Below are 11418 nucleotides of genomic sequence, written 5' to 3'. Positions count from 1 at the left end.
ACTTGTGGTGACTACAGCACTGTACGTGGCTCATGTTTGGTTAAAATTTACGTTAAATACTCGGCAGAGATGGTATTAACCTAATCCATATGAACTATCGGTAAACAAGAGGATGTCTCGGGAAATGTAGTGAAAACCTGCAAGTTAATAATACTTTTTTTTTACTAGCTCAATATAAAGTATTCGGGTATCTTGATAATATTTTTTACAATTATACACATTGTATACACTTTCTCTTCCTACTTGGTAATTGCTCACGTAACACCGATACTAATATGAAGTTCCTTTTAGATTTTCATCATTGTACTTAAATCTTCCACCATTTTGTATATTTTAAATGTTAAATGACCTTATTTTCAAATTTAATCTTAAATTTGTCTTCAAGGTCCATTATTTTGATAATTGTACAGCAGCATTAACATGTTACCTGTGAAAAGCGTAATCTTTCATTACAAAGTAATATTATCTCAGCATTCCATCGCAGCAAATGATAAGACCAGATAATTAACTTGATCAATACTCTTATCTATGACAGTGGTGGTGGTGATAAGGAAAGTTGCGACACTCGTCATTGTTTTGGTGGCTTCAAGAGGTGTGTGGACCAGTTGTCAACAACCCTTCATTATTTTCCACATTTTGCAAAGTTAGTGGTTATTTTTTTATGTGAGATGTGTAGGAAACAACTGATGTGAAAGGTGTGAGAGGTATGGAAATGACTAATGTGAGTGTGTGGGAAATAACTGATGTGAGGTGTGTAGGAAATGACTGATGTGAGGTGTGTAGGAAATGACTAATGTGAGATGTGTAGGAAATGATTGATGTGAGGTGTGTAGGAAATGACTAATGTGAGATGTGTAGGAAATGACCGATGTGAGGTGTGTAGGAAATGACCGATGTGAGGTGTGTAGGAAATGACTAATGTGAGGTGTGTAGGAAATGACTAATGTGAGATGTGTAGGAAATGACTGATGTGAGGTGTGTAGGAAATGACCGATGTGAGGTGCGTAGGAAATGACTAATGTGAGATGTGTGATTGGAAATGATTGATGCGAGGTGTGTAGGAAATGACCGATGTGAGGTGTGTAGGAAATGACTAATGTGAGATGTGTAGGAAATGACTGTGTGAGGTGTGTAGGAAATGACCGATGTGAGGTGTGTAGGAAATTACTAATGTGAGATGTGTAGGAAATGACTAATGTGAGGTGTGTAGGAAATGACTGATGTGAGGTGTGTAGGAAATGACCGATGTGAGATGTGTAGGAAATGACCGATGTGAGGTGTGTAGGAAATGACCGATGTGAGGTGTGTAGGAAATGACTAATGTGAGATGTGTAGGAAATGACTGATGTGAGGTGTGTAGGAAATGACTAATGTGAGATGTGTAGGAAATGACCGATGTGAGGTGTGTAGGAAATGACTAATGTGAGATGTGTAGGAAATGACTGATGTGAGGTGTGTAGGAAATGACCGATGTGAGGTGTGTAGGAAATGACTAATGTGAGATGTGGCAAAATGACTGGTGTGAGTGTGTAGGAAATGACCCGATGTGGGGTGTGTAGAAATGACTAATGTGAGATGTGTAGGGAAATGATTGATGTGAGGTGTGTAAGGAAATGACCGATCACGGTGTGAGAAGCGACTAATGTGAGATGTGAGAATGACCGATGTGAGTGTGTGGAAATGACCCGATCACGGGTGTGTAGGAAATGACCCGATCACGAGGTGTGTAGGAAAATGACGATCGCGAGGTGTGTAGAAATGACCCGTCGAGGTATGTAAGGAAATGACCGATCTGAGGTGTGTAGGAAATGACCGATGTGAGGTGTGTGAAATGACCCGATCACGAGGTGTGTGAAATGACCCGATCACGAGTGTGTAAAATGACCGATGTAGTGTGTAGGAAATGACCCGATCACGAGTGTGTAAAATGACTGATATGAGGTGTGCAAAATGACCGATATGAGGTGTATGTAGGAAATAACCCGATGTGAGGTGTGGGAAATGACCGATGTGAGGTGTGTAGGAAATGACCGATGTGTGTGTAGAGAAATGACGATGTGGTGTGTAAGGAAATGACGATGTGAGTGTGTAGAAATGACCGATGTGAGGTGTTCAGCAGGAAATGACCGATGTGAGGTGTGTGGGGAAATGACCCGATGTGAGGTGTGTAGGGAAATGACCGTCTGGTGTGTAAGGAAATGACCGATGTGAGGTGTGTAGGAAGGCCGATGTGGTGTGTAGGAAATGACCGATGTGAGGTGTGTAGGAAATGACCGATGTGAGTGTGTGGCAAGGGAAATGACCGTGTGAGGGTGTGTGGAAATGACCGATGTGAGGTGTGTAGGAAATGACTAATGTGAGATGTGTAGGAAATGACTGATGTGAGGTGTGTAGGAAATGACCGATGTGAGGTGTGTAGGAAATGACCGATGCGAGGTGTGTAGGAAATGACCGATGTGAGGTGTGTAGGAAATGACCGATGGGAGGTGTGTAGGAAATGACCGATGCGAGGTGTGTAGGAAATGACCGATGTGAGGTGTGTATGAAATGACTAATGTGAGATGTGTAGGAAATGATTGATGTGAGGTGTGTAGGAAATGACCGATGTGAGATGTGTAGGAAATCAATGATGTGAGAGGTGTAGGAAATCGTACAGTACTGTAGTATGTTTCAGTTATATTCAGAATGTTATGTTGTCCCTGTGATGACTATTCACTTTGTTGTGATAGTCATGAAGTGTTTTAGAACACTTCAGTGGCAGGGATTTTCCACAGCTGAGTGTTTGTTCTTTATGGTGATACAATACTGCTTTACAAGGTTCACTGTATATACCGTATAGAGCTACTTAAAAGAAGCAGTAGTTTTGAGCTCCCATGATGAAAAATGGTGAGTTCCTATCTATGACCAATGTTGAACTGCCATGACTACTGTAGGGGTGTGGAAGACAGCAAATTTGTTGCAACACTTATGTCTGCATATTAGAAGTTAGATACTTCAACTCTGGCCCAGCTGTGAGTGAGGGGTTACTGAGTAATATACTTACAGTACTGGAGTATTTGTTATTTATATATATATATATATATATATATATATATATATATATATATATATATATATATATATATATATATATATATATATATATATATATATATATATATATATATACATACATACATACATACATACATACATACATACATACATACATACATACATACATACATATACATACATATATATATATATATATATATATATATATATATATATATATATATATATATATATATATATATATATATATATATATATATATATATATATATATATATATATATATTATCTCACAAGGTTTATTTTTGTCCATGGGTACAAAAATGCATCCCAAGAGAAAAAAATTGGATCATTTTAAAGCATATTTTGGGGTCGAGAAATCCAGTAATACTCTTTTTTCCATTTGTGTAGTAATATAAGGATTTTGGGAACAGATCAAACACATAAACACATTGTCTTTGACCAGCAAAATACAATTATAAGTTTACAAATTACAAACTAAATAACTCTAGAACCTGTACATTATTTATTGTATCCCTTCCATCTGTAGCTTGCTGCTTGCGGGTTGGTAACCTAACAGCATGATGAGCTGCAACAACTATAAAAGGTGCTGCTTTTTGGTCCTCATTTCGTTATAGACTCATTGTCGCGGCTCTATGGGAAAGCAATTATGCCCTCTCTAAACTGTCATTCTACCTTCATATTTATCGCGATATATTTGTGATAAACATACGTCTTTCCATATTTTAGGATCCTTATAAAACGTTTGTGCTCTTTCTTTTGCCATCTAGTCTAGAACGTAAAAAATATCAATATGCAGCTCAATGGCAAATAGAGCCACGTACTGACCAAGGTTCATCAATTAGGACAACTCATGGCAGAAAAGTCTCCTTTATTTTGAAACTGGAGTTTCTTATATTCTTCTTGGATTTTCAATGTCAGTCTGTCATCAAATAAACAGAATGATAAGATGTTCTGATGAGCCACCAGAGATGTCTGACTAATTACTGCTTGTGCTAAGTATTGCAACTTTCTCCATGAGATATTCCTTTAAAAGCCTTCATTAGCTGCAAATCATTGAATGGAGCTCGAACAGCCATTGGTGCTTCATGCCAGAATCTCACTTATTATGATCCTAATATTGGTTATTATTGATATTGTTTCTTCCGATGTTGATAATGTAACGTTGATGTTTGGCAGATAGATAGATTTTGAAGAGCATAGATTCAGCACCTTCATCTTGCATGGAGTGTATGGGACCAAAGACCGAAAACCTTACTAGCAGCAGTCACAAGAAACAAAAGGAAGCTAGTTCTAAGAAACTCTATAAAGTATCTAGTGGCTGATTATCATACTTGGGGAACTACTGGCAAATATTAAACTAGCCTCATAGAATTTGAAGCATTAGGTTCACCAAACATGCTGGTGCTGGAATAAGTCGTGAGCGAAATAGACTTCCTCTTTGGGCAGCAAAATAGAATAGTCTCAGGACTGATTTGACCTAGATCAAACTAGAAGACTATACATTAGCATAATTTCTAGCATAGTGTCTGCATGCTATCAAACAAGTTCCTGTTCCAGTTTCATCTTCAATGGGACACATGCTCCACGATATAATCTGTATTGGAAGCAGGAAAATTATCAAAACCTAAGATCAACTAACCAATTTCTGGCATTCCATGGTTGGTGCTTTAAACATGCTTGACCTGTAGCTATCAGTTCTCTCTCTTTTTGGTACTCTGGCAGCTTCTCTTGTCATTAAATGTCACCACAATGGCAGTAAACTAGCAGTTTATGTTCTATAAAATTCAGAAGATTTCCTTGGAATCCCATGTAGGAAAGAGGTTCATCAAATGATTTTCGGTCTGTTTCAGCTGCTTACTTACACTCCTTGCTCTGTACATGGTCGTACTCCTGAAACGACATATCTGCAATATCTCATATCCAGAGCATGCTACAGCCCCAGCTACCGACACAGCATTTCTGTCTGATAAATTGATGCGGTCATGACTGAATGACTACTGGTGACTTGATAATATCAGTTTTTTCTACGGCAACAAGGTGCTCCCAGGCAAGAAGATGGAATAAAGACTATTTCTCACAGGTAATAATTGCCTCGCCATTCCTGTCTCCATGACACAAGATAGAAACCTGCATATGTCTACTAAACTTTGGAATAAATAATGAAATAATTGTAGAACTGATGAGATATAAATGAAATAAACCATCTGATTAATAGCCTTGTCTGTGTTTCAACAACCTGTCATTGTCAGTCCTATGACTCCAATACTTGACTCTTGCCCTTTCCAAATAAGCAAGCTAGGCTGTAACATTGAAATATACCCAATATAATGTGTTGTGTATATTAGACTATCTGTCTGGACAAAATTAAGTCTACACTTTCTGATATAATATACAAAATAGGATTGACACTCTAAATGTTAGCCAGAATATAGATAAAATTTTACAGACATATCTATAGTAAAATGAACAATTTTAAAACCTAATATATATATATATATATATATATATATATATATATATATATATATATATATATATATATTATAATAATAATAAAAAAAAAATAATATATATATATATTTATTTATTTATATTATATTTTCTCTGTCCATGTAATCTAAATTTTATCAAGATTTATATATATATATATATATATATATATATATATATATATATATATATGCTGATAACCACAAGGAAAGAAGAAAACACCTTCAGCAGTCTGGTTTAGATATGTAGATGTATTATGTCTCTGGCCAAGTAATGAGGACCTAAAAGCTTTCCTGCCACAACTTAATAACTTAGCCCCCTCGATCAAATTCACTGTAGAATTAGAGCATGACTGTAAATTGCCATTCCTAGACTGTCTGATACACAGAATAGGTAACACCTTTAAGTTCAGTATTTATAGAAAACCTACTAATGTGTGCTCATACATTCATTACTATTCTGCCCACCATAATAGAGTCAAACAGTCAGTATTTTCAACAATGCTTTTACGTGCTTTGAGAATTTGCAGCCCGGAATTCATTGACGAGGAATATAAATACAGTCAACCCTCACTTTACGCGGTTAATTTAACCCACAGGGTACCGCGGAAAGTGAGAAATGCGTAAAGTGAACAACATAACATATGGGATTAATTGAAATAGAGACTGGGCCGACCCCCACACTCCACTTTTTGACGACACACAACTATGTTGTAGTAAAAATATTATCTTAACTTTATGATGGTATGCACACACAATTAATAATTAAGAGAAATATCAATAATATTTGGCTTTTTAACACTTACATTAGTAGAAAAGATGGCTGGGCACACGGGGATGGGGGGTTGGTTCCGAGGCAGAGGGCAGATTATTGGCCCTCACCTGTATCACTTGTATCAATTGTATCACTATCCACCACAGAGGCTTGCAGGGCCTCTTTGTCAAACCCCTCAAAGTCCATATAAGTCCATATCCTCACTATAATTATCACTATCACTGACTTGGGCCGGCTGTGGTGGGTGACGGGTGAAGAAAATGGTGCATAAATATACAGCTACTAAGTTTGTATTGGTACTCACCGATGGGCGGAGGTGGTAGAGCGAGTGTATGTTGGGTAGTGAAGCGGCGGGTGGCGGGAGGGGAGGAGTATGGCGGGAGTGGAGGAGGGCGGGAGAGGAGGAGGGTGGTGAGTCACTGAGACTCTGCCGAGCCGAGAGGGCGTAGCGCAGTCAGACGAGAGAGGGCATTGAGCCATAAAAAGTAGTCTGTGACGATGCAAAACAACGTTGTACTCAGTCATATGGACGTTAAACAAATTTTTGGTATCTAAAGATTAGCGACGTACAGGTAGTACCGAAACAACGTGAAGCAGGCCAACGTTAAACGAGGACTTACTGTAGTAGTAAGTGATATCACTGTTAGCTAGAACAATTGGTGCAGAGCACTTCCAGGAATGAGAGATTTCCGGATAACGATGCGACTCTCTCAAAGCCGGAAAAAATCCCTCATCCCTGAAATTTTCTGGGTAACGGAAAAATGTTCTCGGAAGTTCCAGAAATTGCACATTACATCATCTCTTGAACCCAGAAATATATCCCACATCCCCGGAATTTTCTGGGTACTGGCAAAATTTTCTCATAATTTTCCAGAAAATGTGCCCTTCAGAAAATCGTTTCCAAAGCCGGAATTGTCCAGCTGTACTGTACTGTACTGCACTGTGCTGTACTTTACTGTAATCTTTACCGGAACTCTCTGATAGTCGGAATTAAAATTTTCTCGGAAAATCATTCCCTAAGCCGGAATTTTCTGGATAATTCCGACTTTGGGAACGTTTTTCCGAGAAAATTTCAATTCCGGCCATCATAGAGTTCCGGTTAAGAGTACAGTACAGTACAATACAGTAAAGTAGTAGTAGTACAGTAGCAGTACATTAATAGTAATAAGTAATACTAAAGGAAAGAAACATAAGAGATGAAATTCAAAGAACAAGAAACCACAAGGAAAAAACATGAAAAAGAGAAGATAACAAAGTGGAATTAATTAATGTTTAGTGTATTATATTTTTTCAGTAGATATGGTAGGGGCAGTGAGGAGGGTGGTGGTGCTGATGATGCTGGGACTTTGTGCTGGCGAATACATCAGGAAGAGTATTCTCTGTGATGACATTGATGCCATTTGCGAGTATAATGGTTATCCTGATGTGAGTACAAAGTCTCTTTAATATGTTTCAATCAAAATCAAATCGTAAGAGCAAATTATATATTGTGCCACTCCTTTGACAGTCTGACTCCCAGGGTTCCCCAATTCATTGCCAAAGCCCTGACACAGGGATACCCTGGTGTATGGGTTCTGTCAGTGAAACCTTAAACCTCGAGATGCCCAGGCATTGGGGCTACCCATTGTAATAATTAGGAAGATATAAATAAGAAAGTATCAGAACTGTAGATTAAAAAGATTAATAGTATGTAAAATGAATTTGAATATACGTACTGTAGAAACAGTTACACATTTCCATTGTTCCTGACTAATTTATTCTTCTCTTGTCTTGTGTGTGTGCGTGTGTGGCGGTGAATCAGGAGAACAACAAAACATCCTGTGGCAACGATCAGGAAGAGTTTCTCAACCCTGTCATCTGCAACTGTGGCACCAAGTGCATTGATAATCTGAGTAAGATGGAGTTTGGTTTCTTCAATGTTTGTGTTTCTTTTATAACAAACAGCATAACAGTATGGATAACATAGCTGTAAGTTCAACCAACATACCCACTACTAGTCCAGGAAAATGATGCAAATATTTAATGATGAGTGTCCAGTATCAACACTTGATTCATCCCAAAGGTAGACTGTGTTGTGAATAACAAACAGTCTCTTGTACTGGCTGTGAAATATCATACTTTAATTTATCTTATTACATGAATATTGAAGATGATCACCAAAGTTCATGCAATACAGCATGCAGACTTATTACCAAACCATTCATTGGTCTAGTAAAAGCAACTGGAGAGATGGTGTTTTGGTGTTTTAGAATTTCACAAGAATCTAGTGCTACAGAATCTGTATCCTTTCAGCTTGCTATAGGTGCAGTTCATTAACCATTCCAAAACATCCTTATTTTATTTCATTATTTTGGAAGCCACTGTAAGTACAGTCCATCTGTACAAGCATTCAGTAAATACAAAAATGAAAAAAATCATGGTTAAGCAATTATTAAGTTATACAAAGCAAACTTTCTGCATACATAATCAATCGGATCATTGAACAACTCAAACACTATTGTGATCCACATTTAAAGCTCTAACATGAGTAACTTCAGTAGCCATTCATCCAGTCATTCTCTCAACCCACTTATGGTTCAATCATAATTACACTCCCAGGCAGGAGTAGACCAATGTACTTTTTAAAATTTTACCTCTAATTCAGCCCTGCTAGAGGATGAGTGAGTGATTGTTCATCTGGAACCATCAGTGATAGACTTGAGGGTTTAAACCCTTATCATAATTGTAGCTTTATATCCCTGTGGTGTGTCTCACCAGCTATTTCCTGGTTGCAGCAAACTGTTTTCCTTACTAAACATTTGGCATTCACCTATGTTGAATAAGACCTCAAACAATCTCAATAATGTAAAATTTCTTATAAAACTGCTATCGTTATTTCTTAGATTTATCAATTAGTAACATTTCCACATTTCTATGTAACAGAAGAGGGAGACAGCTGTGTTGTATCATCCCCAGTACAATATCCTCGTGAGTTGTGTGGGCCAGGCCTGGAGTGTATCCCCGACGACCTCACCAAGCCTGATGATGCTCATTGCATCAGAAGTTAGTACAGGGTACTTGTTAGTTCTTCTTCTATTAATATTCATCTCTTAGGCCACTGATATACTTTAATTACTTATTAAATCAATTGGGGATGACAAAGAATGATTTACCAATGAGGCTATCTTTTCATATGAAACTAAAAACAATAAACAGTTTGTAGCACCTCAAGATTTTGTTTCACATTACCCTATATTGGTGTGTCTATGTTCACCTGAAACAAAGGTTAAACTCATCATGAAAACCTTGAATTTACTAATCCTATTACAGTAATGATTTCCTTAGATTTTTTTTCATTTGTCCTGTTAACTCCAGTACAGTACTATATCTTATTAACCATCAACTTTACTCCATCATCTAGTTCATGTATTATAAGGCATTAATTTGTCAAGTGATGGTGTCAACTTCACACTCTTAGAGGTAATAAAACTTGAAAGTTTTTACCTTTCATGACAGCACATTCCTTATTTCTTATAAAGACATTAAAGTCTCACTTGCTATATCACTCCTTCCTAGCGTGGATACTCTACTAGTTCATAATAATTTGTTGAATAAATGGTAAGGAATGAGATATTCAGTGAAGTTTTCCTCCACAGACCCAGCAAGGCCATGTATTAATGAGAGGCTAGAATATGAGGCAGACAAGGCAGCAGGAACGTTGGGCCCCGGTCGCTATAAACCCAACTGTGATGAGTATGGTAGATACGCCCCCAAGCAGTGCACGCCCGCCAGCACGTAAGGGCACCTCAATCAGTTTGGTGACAGCAATTCTATTGGTTAAAATATTGTATGATTGTTTGCAATAACTCCCTTCTGATAAAATATGATCTCTTGGTATAACTGCCAGTGAATGTTGTCAACTGTCAGAGAATGTTGTGATAGTAAGTTATAAATATTACCCAGAATTCAACTGTAGACAACAATTTTAGACACTGGCATTGGGTATAATTTATCTTTTACTTATTGTTAATTTTTTTCGTGTGTCGTTAACGTTAGCCTCTGTATGGCAGGTGTTACTGTACAAACTCTGACGGCATGAGACTGTTTGGGGAAGGACCCATTACTGACCAAGAAAAAATTAACTGTGGTGAGTGGCAGCCCTTAATTATGTCTGCTAAAGCAAGAAATGTACAGTTAGATAATTGTTTCGTCAGTTTATTAGCTGAAGAAATTTATACATCCTAATCTTAACTAAACACAATCTTGTATGGTGATAATTTTTCATGTTAATTTGTTATTACACAAATTGTGTTACAGTTTGTCTTTATTTTGTGACACTTAACATGGTGCAGTATTAATACAGGAGGAAACAAGAGTCATCCCCATGGGTACCATGTTCATACAGTTGGGAACAGGAATGCCCAGAGAAAATCTGTCATGTTTAGTACAGTAGTGTTAATCTGGACAAAACCTGTAATGTTTGGTACTGTTACACTGGACAAAACCTGTGTAGGAACTGTTACTACTATGTATAATGTAATTTGAATATTGCATCTCTTATCTCCATTATTTTACTACTGCAATGTGTGATACAAGTTATTTATTTCCTGGACAATAAAAACCTTTTCAAATCTGTAAATTGATTGCAGTCAACATCTATTGTTTACTTGAAAGATTTGACTGTATGTAGGCAGTCATAATTACATTGTCTTAATCCATGGTATAATTCTTACAGAATGTTCAGCTTACTGGGATGAAACAAAGAAAAAGGGATTAAACTTTGGCCTGAGGTGTTTGCCTAATGGTAACTTTGATTCACTGCAGTGTTTTGATGACATTTGCTTCTGCTATGATGCTGTCAATATGACTGTCCTTGTTGGACCTCTGCCCTTCAGCATGTTGCTCAACATGCCATGCTGTAAGTAATACTAATTTTATGAGATACTTCACCTACCTACCTATCATATAATACATACAATATAGGAGACTGTTTTTGTCAGTAACACTATGGACTATTCTTAACGTAAGAATTTTTTTTACAGATTTTTTTTTTAGATAGCCCATTAACTTGGACCTCTTCTAGACTATTAACCA

At 37.2% G+C, this 11418-nt stretch overlaps 1 protein-coding gene across 1 annotated transcript in view; it reads left to right on the top strand.

The window, feature by feature from the left end:
- Nucleotides 1–518: 518 nt before the first annotated feature.
- LOC121870326 overlaps nt 519–11418 on the top strand; it is a 17420-nt gene continuing 6520 nt past the window's right edge. Inside the window, exons 1-7 of the mRNA XM_042372108.1 lie at nt 519–643; nt 7640–7770; nt 8147–8237; nt 9268–9387; nt 9981–10119; nt 10395–10471; nt 11060–11242. Of these exons, the coding sequence (XP_042228042.1) occupies nt 529–643; nt 7640–7770; nt 8147–8237; nt 9268–9387; nt 9981–10119; nt 10395–10471; nt 11060–11242 (856 nt within the window). The 5' untranslated portion in view covers nt 519–528. The remainder of the gene's footprint in view (nt 644–7639; nt 7771–8146; nt 8238–9267; nt 9388–9980; nt 10120–10394; nt 10472–11059; nt 11243–11418) is intronic.

Source organism: Homarus americanus, unplaced genomic scaffold, assembly GCF_018991925.1.
Source record: "Homarus americanus isolate GMGI-L3 unplaced genomic scaffold, GMGI_Hamer_2.0 scaffold40856, whole genome shotgun sequence".
Taxonomy (NCBI): domain Eukaryota; kingdom Metazoa; phylum Arthropoda; class Malacostraca; order Decapoda; family Nephropidae; genus Homarus; species Homarus americanus.
Note: the sequence above shows the minus strand (reverse complement) of the source record. Positions and strands in the feature narration are given on the sequence as shown.